The sequence below is a fragment of the Ursus americanus genome, chromosome 22 (genome assembly GCF_024610735.1).
Source record: "Ursus americanus isolate L20-20 chromosome 22, mUrsAme1.1.p, whole genome shotgun sequence".
Classification (NCBI taxonomy): Eukaryota; Metazoa; Chordata; class Mammalia; order Carnivora; family Ursidae; genus Ursus; species Ursus americanus.
In genome coordinates this window covers 22356880-22369401 of record NC_142148.1, presented here as the reverse complement: position 1 = coordinate 22369401, position 12522 = coordinate 22356880, and the positions used below count along the sequence as shown (strand labels likewise).

Here is a 12522-nt window from a genome sequence, read left to right as displayed (position 1 = left end):
CCTGTTTTCTTCCCATGAACGTCCCATGGCATAGACTCTGGTGTGGAGGAGGGAGCATGGGCTCCGGAGCCAGGAGGTTGGGGTCTGAACCCCAGCATTGCTGCTTCCTAGCTGAATGATCGCAGGCTGGTCACTTTACAGCCTGGGCCTCAGTGTCCTCATTTGCAAAATGGGGATAACATCAGACTTCCTCACAGGGTTATTGCAAGGCTGACGGAAGTGATGTTCGTGATGACCAGTAGGCCTGGCAGGCGCCACTGGTTTCCTTTCTTTCCACCTTCCTTCCCGCGCCTGTGTCACAAGTCTTTCAACCTGGGCCTCAGTCTCCTCGTCTTTCAAGTGGGAATAATATTCCAGGCTTCCTGACTAGATTGTTCTGGAATTATCAATATGAGAAACCCCTGAGGAATTGCCCGTGGGATGGTGCGTCTGGGCCACCCGCTGGGGTCACGGGGCCTCTCTGATTGTTCCCTTATCTACTCCTCTCAGGCAGCCCCTGGAATTTTGCCTTCACAGTCAAGTTCTACCCCCCTGACCCTGCCCAGTTGACAGAAGACATCACAAGGTGAGAGCCGGGGTTGGGGGGGAGTGCTGGCCATGTGACTAGGAATGAGGGCACCTGGGCCTGGTAGGCATGGGGCAGTACACGATGGCAGTGGCAAACGCAGATGCCCGGCGAGGCCAGGCAGATGGCATCGACAGAGGAAGCTGACTCAGAGCAAGAGGAGGTGGCTCCAACACAGCGGTCAGTGACAGCTGACCCTCCGCTTCGGAGGGGGCAGGCGTCCCAGGCAACATCGGGACCCATTTAATTGATTGGAATTGAAATTCAAGCGGACACAATTGCTGCTCAGCTCCGGCCACCTCTGCCCCGTGCGAACAGGGCCCGCTGTTGAACGGAAGCTAGAGATTTCAGAGTAAAAGCCACAGTTTTTAAATGTTGGCAACTAATTCAAACTTTTTAAAAACATGGTGGAGGTCATCTCTGGATGGGACAGGCCGAAGGCTGACGTTCTGAGTGGACCACCGTTTTCGACTTCGGGGATAAGGAGGGAGTAGAGTGCATATGCCTTTGCACGTGGGAATTTGGTCCCACATGCTGCCCTGTGTACCTGTCAGGCATGTAAGGGTCAAATTAGACATGGGGTCCCCCCCATGGAGGCAAGCCTGGGCTGCTGGCATGAACATGGATTATGTACAATCTCATTGTACCTCAGGGCCACTAAATAACACGGTTTGAAGATTGGAAGGAGGTGCAAAGCATTCTTGAGAATGAGAACTTCTGTGGGGCTCATCCTGCCTCTGGAATCAGAACAGGGAGAGGCCCTTCTCTTTATCTAAGGCCCTTCCAAAGAGATAGTCTCACTTTGTGATATCCCGGGGCTGTGTCATCCATGTGCTGGGTCCTACAGGCCACCAACAATAAGATGTGGGCTTGGAGTTATTCCTACAGCGGGGGACGGGCTCCTAAGCCAGCCTCTCTCTCCTGTTGGGTCCCTCCTGAATGTTGGCTGCCTGTTTGCCAGGCAACAGGCCACGGTCATGATGCCGACTCTGGCCTTGGGGGATAATACAGATGTCCCTGGGATAGATCAGACCTGAAGCCTTGGCCTCATTAGCCCTACTCTAACCCCTAGGGTCATTTTGGAGCCAAGATTCAGCAACAGGGTCTCAACTTCATTTCCAAGAGGGCTGAGAACTGTAGACCGGCTTAATCCTCATCCCTCTGGTCTTACTCACTGTTATCTCTCCTCTTTGTGCCAGACCCTGGGCTTTGGGCTTCTAGGGACACAGGAGGGAAATTAGCTCTGCTCAGCACGGATAACCTCAGGGAATGGGGTGGTAGTAGCAGCTGATTTAGTAAAAAATATTCAGGCCCAAAATAAACTGGTCAGAATGACAAATTGATTGAAATGAAATATTGGTCGGGGTGTTTGGCAGTGATTTTCGTATTTTTAGACTTGAACAAATGCCCCTAAGCCCTCACTTGGTGCCTGTGATGTTTGAGCCACTACTGATCTGAGCCTAAGCCTTGGCCCTGAGCACTCACTGAGGCCGCGATACTTTGTACCAGAGCTTCATGCCATGGAGCAGTAGAAATTATTCTGAGTAAAAGGAACTTAAAAGGAAAAGAAATAGGCAGTTGAAAACAGTGGTGAAACGTGGCAAAATGGGCAAGGCGTCATCATTGGCTGAGAATGAACTGAAACTTTTTTTAATGCAGTAACTGAAAAAGCAATAAAAAATAGTTTAAAATGGATCTAAAAATTGTAAAATCATCCAAGTGTGCATAAACTTATAAAAAAAATCATATCCTTGTGGTTGGAGATGTTTCTTTTAAAGCAGTTTGTTTTAGACAATTCACTTAGAGCTGGAGGCAGAATTAAAACGTTTTGAGAACACACTGGTGACCAGGTTTGTCCTCGCTGTGAAATGCGGTGCAGAAGTTAAACTGAATGAGGTCAAGTCATTTGTGCTGATGTGGGAAGGGCAGTAGGCACGTACCTGGGTGTGAAAAGGCAAGTTGGAGAGTCAGATGTACCATTTGACCCCAGGTACATGTTAAAAACACCCATGAATCAAAACACATGCATTTCTGTATGTCCATGGAGGAAAAAGGTCTAGAATACCACCAGACAATAGGAGTGACCTCTGGAGGAGGGGACTAGGGCTGAGAACGGACGTCAAAAGGAAATTTAGAATCACCTCTAAAGTTTACATTTGTTCCACAATAAGAATATAATTAATTGTATGATTAAAAATACATGACATTAAAAAAAAAATAGCCAACCAGCAAACTAGTCCTATTTAGCTTGAAAATGAGTTAGAAATTTCAAATGTTCCCACAGTAGGAAAAATCCCTCAAAGTTAGAAATGAACAAAATGCTGAAAGGCATGCGAAATGGGACAAAACCGTCTTCTGGGACACATCCAAATTATCAACGCCTGAACTGCCGGAGTCTAGGAACTTTCCTGTTCTACTGAGCTGGGTGTTGATGGTTTGGTTCAGATGGACGGGTGGGCAGCGGTGCGGGGGGCATCTAGGGAGGGAGTGGGGCCTGTGCCCATGGCCACTCTCCCCCGTCTCCAGATACTACCTGTGCCTGCAACTGCGGGCGGACATCATCACGGGCCGGCTGCCCTGCTCCTTCGTCACACATGCCCTGCTGGGCTCCTACGCCGTGCAGGCTGAGCTGGGTGACTACGACGCCGAGGAGCACGTGGGCAACTATGTCAGCGAGCTCCGCTTCGCCCCCAACCAGACCCGGGAGCTGGAGGAGAGGATCATGGAGCTGCACAAGACGTACAGGTGAGGCCCTCCCCTGGCTTCTCAGCCCCTGGCTATGGCCCCGGGTGCTGGGCTGTAAGGTTGTGCCCCGACCGGAGGTGCGCCTGAGAGCCAGTCATCTCAGCTCACGGGGTCTCTATCGAATGGGAACGGTAGTCACTAGCTGTCTCAGTCTTGGTGTAAAACTCAAAAGCTTGCCCTCTGAGGCCTGACTGCCTGGGTTCACATTCTTGGCTCCGCCACTTTCTAACCAGGGAACTGGGTGGGTCATTTCAGTTCCGGATGGTTTCATTTCCTCATCTGTTCAGTGTGGGCGGTAATAGAACCCGCCTTAGCGCTGTTGGGGGCTACACGGCACATAGTACAGAGACACCACGTGTTTATTGTTGCTGTGTGATCTTAGGGGTTGCAGAGATGATCGGGCAACAGAAAGCACCTTATTCTCAGAGTTAGAAGACGACTAACCTGATGGGTCATCGTAGGGCTGGCTATGTAACTTACCAGCCCCATTTTTCACTTGCATATGTATGGATTTAGATTATCTGTCTTAACTGTTGGTATTTGCATTAAATGCCTGTAACACCTTCTCAGTCATCGTAACAACCAAAATGCCCCCTCCCCCATTCCCAAATGCCGCTGTGAGGTTGGTACCATCCCTGGGGCGGGTCCCCTGGTACTAAATGGTCTCTAGGATCCCTTCAAGTGGAAAGTGCTTTGGGCTCCGAGTCCCAGGTCGTTATGGGAACCCAGCGTGATCAATGATGTGAGGTGTGTCGTGAGCTGTAAAGTGCTGTGCATGTGGGAGGGGATATGTGGGAGGCCTGAGGAGGGTTGTGTCTGGAGAGGAGGCCGAGGGCCAGATGTGGAGGGATTGTGTACGGCGGGGAGAGAGCCTGCTGGGGTGTGATGGAATGCTAGGTCCCGAGTGGCAGGTGTGTCTCCCAGAGACTTTGCACACCAACTCCGACTGGTTAGTAGCGACTGCTGTCGTACCGTGTTGAGCAGGTCACCGAAACCATTCAGCCGGTTAGCAGTGTCGGCCGGGGCTCAGGAATAGGGAGGGATGGCCTGCCTGCCGTCTGCCATCCCTGCCATAGGTAGCAAGAAGTGGAAGGGATTTGCAAGAGTCCTAATAACTCAGAGAAAGAAGCCAGTCTATGGGTGGAGAAAGGCGAATGGCCGTCCCTTTAGCTTTTACAGCCCTTTTGACTGAAAGCACACGGACACCTAGTGTCCAGGCATCTCCCACGGCTGGTCACAGAGGCTGACAGAGCGGAGGACCCCGAGGCCCAGGGGATGGGACACAGATGTAAGGGAAGAGGTTGGGAAGGAGCACACGCTCTGGAGCCGCGTTGTCTGGATTCAAGTCCCGACTTTGCTACTTAATAGTCGTGCAGCCTGAGGCGAGTCATTCAGCCTCTCCGCGCTGGTCTCTCTATGAAGCGGGAGTAATGAGGACACCGACTTCACAGAGTTGTTATGAGGGTTCCGTGAGTTCCTGCGCGTGACGTGTTTGGAGCAGCGATCAGCCGGTAGTGCTCACTAAACGTTCGCTGTGGCCAAATGGAAGATGTACGGTTCCCCGGCAGCCAAAGCAAAGAAGGAGCTTGATGAATTACAGAACTCCTGTCGGAAAGGAGAACGTGCACCTGCTCCGCGGCGGGGAGTAAGTGGTTTCTGATGCAAAACTCTGAGAGAAACGTCTCACGTGGGTGATCATTTCGGAGCCCCTGGGTAATTATGATGAACCGTGGCTTCTTGAATGGCTTCGCAGCCACGGACGAGTGGAATCTGTGGCTCACATTGAACTCTGGGGCAGAATGAAACAGAAATTCCGGCTCCCAGCTCATCCCTTGACTACTTCCTGGAGGAGACAAGACTGGACCTGCACTTTGGCACCAGGAGGGGGGTGGGTGGACGGAAGCAAGGGCTACGAGCAGAGGGGAGGGACTGCGAGAGGCCTAGCCATATGCCTACTCCGGAACGTTTGCCTTCTGGAATCACAGATTCTGATCATGGCCACCTTTAGCCAGCAGGGCTTCGGCCTGGGCCTTTTCCGTGGCTGCCTGTGATCATGTTCTTTCCCTTAGGGGCATGACTCCAGGGGAAGCAGAAATCCACTTCTTAGAGAATGCCAAAAAGCTTTCCATGTATGGAGTAGATCTGCACCATGCCAAGGTACTGCTGGGCCCCAGGGTCCCCCTAGCATCTGGGGGTGTGTGTGTCCCTCGTGCTTCAGAGGGCTTGGTGCGCCAGACCCTGTGTTCCCTCCAGCCATAAGCCTTTTATATTCTTATTTCTCATGCCTCAAAGTTGCATAACCCTTTATCTTCCCATGATCTTTATAACTTTTCTATATTCATATTACATTATGAACCTGTTTGTACCACCACTAGATTGCGAGCACAGGCTTTATTTATTTATTTTTTACCATGATGTAATTTTATTTATTTGATTTGTAAACCAAGTTTTCTAATACTTAAATTCAATTAATTAACATATAGTGTATTATTAGTTTCAGAGGCAGAGTTCAATGATTCATCAGTTTTATATAATACCCAGTGCCCATTACATCACATGCCCTCCTTAATGTCCATCACCCAGTTCCCCCATCCCCTCACCCCCTCCCCTCTCCCCTCCAGCAACCCTCAGTTTATTTCCTATGATTAAGAGTCTCTTATGGTTTGTCCCCCTCTCTGATTTCATCTTGTTTTATTTTTCCCTCCCTTCCCCTTATGATCCTCTGTTTTGTTTCTTAAAGACCACATATGAGTGAGATCATTTGGTAATTGTCTTTCTCTGTTTGACTTATTTCACTTAGCATAACACCTTCTAGTTCATCCACATTGTTGCAAATGGCAAGGTTTCATTTTTTTGATGGCTGAGTAGTATTCCAGTGTGTGTATATATACCACATCTTCTTTATCCGTTCATCAAGACGTAGGCTTCAACTTATTTCTGTACCCTTAGTACATAGCACATGGTGCCACTAAATGTTGGTGAATCATGATTTGAGTGATTGAGAGAATGATCAGACGAGAAACTGGGTGAATGACTGACAAAAATGAATGAGTGAATGACTGAATGACTGTGTGAGATTGGTCAGGGGCCTCCCCAGCATGCGGGCTCTGACCCTGATCCTGAGGGCTCATCAGAAGCAGAGCTCTGGGAGGGGTTTCGGGGTGCATGGCAGACGTGGACCCTGAGCCTGCCATTCTATGGTGTCTTCTCACGCAGGACTCCGAGGGCATCGACATCATGTTAGGGGTCTGTGCCAATGGCCTGCTCATCTACCGGGACCGGCTGAGAATCAACCGCTTCGCCTGGCCCAAGATTCTCAAGATCTCCTATAAGAGGAGTAACTTTTATATCAAGATCCGGCCTGGGGAGGTGAGCCTGCCTTGGGAACCCTCCTTCTCACTGGAATTGGCTAGAATGGAGAGGACCCTGACCGCTGAACCTGGGTTTTTTCCTACTTAGGGTACATGGAGAGGGTTGCTAGGTTACTGGGTAAGGGGAGAGCACTCTTCTGCTGGGGCTGTCTACATAGACTTCATGCCTTAGGTATGTGCCTACACACAGACACCACACACACACACACACACACGGGAACACACATAGAGAGATAACTGCATATATTCAGGTTACACAGATCAACGAATACCTGTCCACCCATGTCGATTTATCTGCTTACGTGTAGTATTCAAGTATGTACGCATGCCAGAACACACGGCCACACACACACACGTGTGTATGTCCAGCCTCCACATCTCATCCATCAGAAAGTCCATTAGTTTCTACCTGTGGGATACATGCCAACCCATCTGCTTCTGTCTTTCTCTGCTGCCCCAGCCACCAACCGCCACCGTCTCTCGCCTGCATCTCTACAAGGTGCCTCTCCTTGGTCCCCCTGCCTCCATTGTCACTTCAGGCCCTTTTTCTCATAACTGCTAAGGAGACCTTTAAAGTCCCTTCCATCGGATCATGTCTGATGGAATCAGATCACTGTCCTGCACTCCCACTCCTCCTTAAACCTTTCAAGAGCCTCTGGCTCATGGGCTACCATCTGAACTCCAGATGTGGCCAGCTGCCTCTCCCACATATCTCTGCCCCACGCGCACTGTGCTTCAGCCCCTTTGGCCTTCTCTGACTTCCTAGGATGAGCCAAGCTCTTTCCTGCCTCCAGCCTTTTGCTTTGATGTTCCCTCTACCTGAAATTCTCTTCCCTGCCTTCTCACATAGCTGGTTCCTTCCCCATCCTTCAGATGTCTGCTCAGAGATCACCTGTTTAGAGGGCATCCCCTGATCACCCTTTCTAAGATAGATCCTGACCCCCACACCTGCCCAGGTATTCTGTCACGTCGCACATCTCTGTTCATTCCCTTCATGCCCCCTTATCAGTGTTTGAAATGATCTTGTTTACTAATTTATTATCAGAGCAACCCTTCCCCGTCCCCGAGAATCTTCCATCTTCGTCACCATGGTGTCTGTTGCTTAGCACTGGACCTGTCGCAGAGTGAGGGCTTAGTCCACTTTATTGAATAAATGAATGAATAAATGAATAAACAGGCCGGAGTCGCATATGCCTGAGAAGAAGTTCAGAAAGGATCGACCAGTGGCGAGAGAGCCCAGGCCTTGCCTCTAACCCCCACTCCTTGGTTTTGCAGTATGAGCAGTTTGAGAGCACAATTGGCTTTAAGCTCCCAAACCACCGGTCAGCCAAGAGACTGTGGAAGGTCTGCATAGAGCACCACACGTTCTTCCGGTGAGCCTGACCCTGGGGTCATGGGGGATGGGCAGAGGCCATGAATGTACATGTATGCTCTGTGAGGGGGGAAGCAGGAGAAGGAGCTAGGAGAGGAAAGCCTCCCTCCCCAAGTCTCTCCCTTTGTGGGTCACTTCGAATTGTAGCTGGTGGGACAGTGGGCTGAAGGGCCGGCTGTGGTCCAGCCTTGGGCCTGGCAGCAGAGATCTAATCCCCCTCCTCCCTCCACTGCAGGCTAGTGTCGCCTGAGCCCCCACCCAAGGGCTTCCTGGTGATGGGCTCCAAGTTCCGATATAGTGGGAGGACCCAGGCACAGACCCGCCAGGCCAGCGCCCTCATTGACCGGCCCGCACCCTTCTTCGAACGTTCCTCCAGCAAACGGTACACCATGTCCCGCAGCCTTGATGGAGGTATGCCCCAAATTGGAGGTGGTGGAAGGGTGGCATTCAGAGGGAAGTGGGGGCATGCCAGCTTCCGTGGAATGAGCAGGGAAAGTGGTGGACACCTCACCGGTTGATTTGCACCAGGCCCGGTGGCCCAAGAGCACTGTTGCCCCCAGGCAGCTCTTGGTGGTCTCGCCCAGCCTATGGCATGACTCTCACTGGAGCGTGACATTGCCGCTCACTGGACTTCCCGCAACTTCTCTGAGTTGTGGCTTCTTGGGGTCCCAGGTTCAGCCATATGGGTTTCTGGGCCTCCTGCCCACAATGCTTAGTGATTCACAGATTGTCATCATACCAGGAGAAGGGTCATATGGTGACTGCAGTGTGGAGCTGGTGGTGCCTTTCCCGACCGGAGGCTGAGGGGTTGGTTGTTCCTGGTCATCCTTTTGGTTCCAGTGAACTGATTGACATCCAACCACATGCTCTCCACGGCCCTCATTCCTGTTGGGCTGACAGGTGCCCTTAATATCAATGAGAATTGGCCCTGTCTTGTCCTGTATCAAGCTGACCAGGGCTTCTCAAAACATGGTCCACAGAATCACCTGTGAGCTGGTTAAGCATGAAGATTCCCAGGCCCTGGCCCAGACCTGAATCAGCACTCGGGGCCCAGAACTCTCCCCGGGCTATGCACACTGGAGTTTGTAGGAGAGGTTCAGAAGCGACATGGGCATTGGGGAGATGGAGTTCGGTAGATCTGAGTTCAAATCTCAGCCTTCATACTCACCAGCTTCTCTGCAGACCAGGAAGTGGTCCATAAATACCCATACCTGAATGGGTGGGAGGCCTTGAGCAACTGAAATGCCCTGTACCTGTTTCCTCTTCTGCAAAATAAATAATGCCGACTTTGCTAGGTTACAGAGAGAAGTAGACATGATAACACCTCTCTGACACCCAAACAAGTTCCTGGCACATGGAAGGACCTTAATAAATTATACCCAATAATAGTTTATTATTGCTTTTAGGTTTGTAGAGGGTAGCTTAAGGTAAGAGGTGGGGACTTACATGGGGGAACAGTGGATACTCCCAGAACACATGGGGGCAGGCCTCTAGGCAAGTTAGTTCTCCCCAGCGAATATTTTCTGAGTGTTAGCATAAGTATGGCCCTTTCCTTTGAGGAGCTCATAGAATGGTAGGTTTGTAAGCATTTAAGGTGATTCAAACCATGTGGAGAAGTATGTACAGAGTACAGAGCAGCCATGAGGGGAGAGAGATTAATTCTGTCTGGGAGGGCAGAAAGGGCTTTGCAGAGAAGGTGACAACTGGGCAGGGTTTTGAAGGATACATAGGAGTTTTCCAGGTGATCAGGAGAGTCTGATACTTTTCCTGCAGTACGAAGGTGAGACCTGTCCCAGGATTCCTTGACTATGTTCGGAGGACATGCAGTTTTGCAAAGGTCCATCTGAGGCTGAGGAAGCTCCTTATTCTCCTTGAGTGGGCACAGGACTGAGAGCTAAGATTTGTGCAAAGGGAAAGTACAGTCTCCCTATTCTCCTCTGCATCGTCCCTTACTATGCCAGGGCCTAAACGAAGCCCAGATTGTGCAGGGTAGCAAAGTTTGGTCTAGAGCTGGTACAGGTCATCCAGAGAGGACCAGAAGCCTGGACTCTAAACCAGGAGACAGACCTGGGTCTTTGTCCTGATTCACTGAAATGTCATCAGTGGGACCTTCCCCCTCTCGGAGTCTCAATTTCTCCTTCGTAAAACAAGGATAAGGATTCCCATTCTAGCCATCAGCACAGAGGATTGTGTGGATCAAGTGAAATAATGTGCATAAAAGGGCACTTTGCAGAGTGAATACATATGACTAGAAAGGCTAATTATTCTCTCTTACTCTAGGCCAATCCCAAGGATAATCTGTGCTCTGGTCATTTTAATCTAGTGTTTTCCAGCCATTTTTTCCCACCAAGACATAATCCATGGGCATAGTCTGGGTTATGCCCAGTGCCTAGGGTAAAGCCTGTCATTCCATCCCTTTCCTTCCTATTCAGAAAAGTACTTTGGAACGCCAGTGAGTGAGAAGGATGTTACTGCAGGAGTCCCCTTGAACTTTCCCGAAGTTATAAAGAGGCTAAATAATTTGCAAATCTCAGAACGTTAATCTCGTAAAAGCTAGTCTCACAACAGCTCTGTATTGCTACAGAGTGGTCAAGCGAGTATTCTGTCACAACCACCACAGCAAAAACATCAACATTTGTGGACCAGTGTTGATTGAATTGGCTCGCTCCGTGCCAGTCTGTCTTCTAAGTATTTACACACATGAGCTTATTCATTCCTCCCCCAGTTGTCTGAAGTAGGTATTGTTTATAGATGAGGAGATTGAGGCCCAGAGAGGTTGTGTAACTTGCCCAAGGTCACACAGCCAAGAAGCGATGGATTTGGGATTTGAACCTGGGCTCTGGGTGCTGTAGAAGTCAGGAGGGGGTCTGGGGCTGGGAGGCAGCTCTTACCATCCTCGTGACCTGGGCAAGGCTACCTCCCCTCTCTGTGTGCTGGCTCCTTATCCCCAACGTGTTGAGATGCCCCACTCCACCATGGTTGGGCGGGTGGCAGGACTGGCTCCCTGTCCATCCCCCTGCGAGAGGTCTCACACGGCCACCCGGCCATCTCTACCCATTTTAGCGGAGTTTTCCCGCCCAGCCTCGGTTAGTGAAAACCATGACACGGGACCTGATGGTGACAAGCAGGAGGAGGATGGCGAGTCTGGGGGTAGGCGGTCAGAGGCCGAGGAGGGAGAGGTCAGGACCCCCACCAAGATCAAGGAGCTAAAGGTAGGAGCCTGGCTTTCTCATACCCTCTCACCTGGGATCAGGAGGCTGATTCTGGGTCTAGCCTCGGCCTCGACCTTGAGGCGTTCCCAGCTGTGGGGGAGCACCCTCGCTCTGGGATGCACCATGGGAAGGGCCTTGCCCAATACCTCAGTATCCCCTGATGGTGGGTGGTGGGCATGCCGCCCACCCTGCACCCTTCCCTCTTTGTGTCCTGCTTCCCCACAGGGGCACTCTGTCCCCTAGAGGACTCCAGCCTCCTCTTGCCCACTCTTAACTTGCCCCTTTGACTCGGTCTACATGGCTCCCTTCCTCCCCGGAGCATGATGGGGTGTCCCTGTGGGCCTTCACAAGGTTGGAGTTCAGGGGTGTCCCCTCCTGCTGCCCCACGCATTTCTCACATACCTGTGCACACGCTTTTGCAGGCACACGTGGTCTCAGCCCAGCATACGTTCACTCACGGCTGTAGGCCTCTTACAGTGGGTCATGCATCCGGATGTGCAAGCAGCACTCACACACAGGCGTGGGCACACGTGGGTGTGCGGTGTGTTTCCATCAGGTGGTTGAGGCTTGGAGCACAAGCCGCTGAACACACATGCTGACCGCAGAGGCATGAATACCCAGAGCCCTCGTGTCCCCTCGACTGAGTGTGACTGCCTGCTTTGCCCCTAGTCCCCTGGGCCCCCTCTTCACCTCCCTGGGCCAGCTCCCTGCGTCCCACCCCGCCCCTTCTGGCTACCTCGCTGCCCCGAGGGTGGTCTACCGGCTTCCCTGGCCTCTGCTCCCTGGAAGAGAGCCCTCTGGGCTACCTGCTGCACCGTACTGGGCCAGCGCGGTGCCCCGAATCCGTTTGCTCTACTGACCCTGCTGGTTCCTTCTCCTCCTCCTGCATCTCGCTAGCTGGAGCAGGAAACCACGCCGAGACACAAGCAGGAGGTACTGCATGGGGCCTGTCACCACTTACCCAGCCATTCAGATCCCCAGCTCATTTGTCACCATCCCATAGTCCACCCCAGGCCCATGTCCTGGCACCATTTCAGCTTCAGCTTTGCCTCTGCCCCCAGCCGTACTCCTCCTCCCCTATGGCCCCTCCCTCCCTCCGCCCCCCTCCCCCTCCCCAGCCATCCTTACCCCCCCCCCCCCCCCCCCGTCTGTCCAGCTCCCTGCTCAGACCCCACCCATTAGCCAACTGGTTCCCCCTCCCTCCTCCCTTCCTTACCCCCCTCCCACCCACCCTCTAACCAGCCTGCCGCTCTGCCT

At 51.9% G+C, this 12522-nt stretch overlaps 1 protein-coding gene across 7 annotated transcripts in view; it reads left to right on the top strand.

The window, feature by feature from the left end:
- Nucleotides 1-12522, top strand: part of EPB41L1 (erythrocyte membrane protein band 4.1 like 1) — a 122589-nt gene that overhangs the window by 75426 nt on the left and 34641 nt on the right. For 5 of the 7 annotated variants that reach the window (XM_045804521.2, XM_045804524.2, XM_045804526.2 and 2 more), the window contains 8 exons: nucleotides 490-565; nucleotides 3092-3310; nucleotides 5380-5467; nucleotides 6527-6679; nucleotides 7957-8054; nucleotides 8289-8464; nucleotides 11117-11265; nucleotides 12163-12198. In XM_045804521.2, coding sequence (XP_045660477.1) covers nucleotides 490-565; nucleotides 3092-3310; nucleotides 5380-5467; nucleotides 6527-6679; nucleotides 7957-8054; nucleotides 8289-8464; nucleotides 11117-11265; nucleotides 12163-12198 — 995 coding nt within the window. The remainder of the gene's footprint in view (nucleotides 1-489; nucleotides 566-3091; nucleotides 3311-5379; nucleotides 5468-6526; nucleotides 6680-7956; nucleotides 8055-8288; nucleotides 8465-11116; nucleotides 11266-12162; nucleotides 12199-12522) is intronic. The other 2 variants (XM_087853606.1, XM_087853607.1) reach the window with 1 other exon arrangement.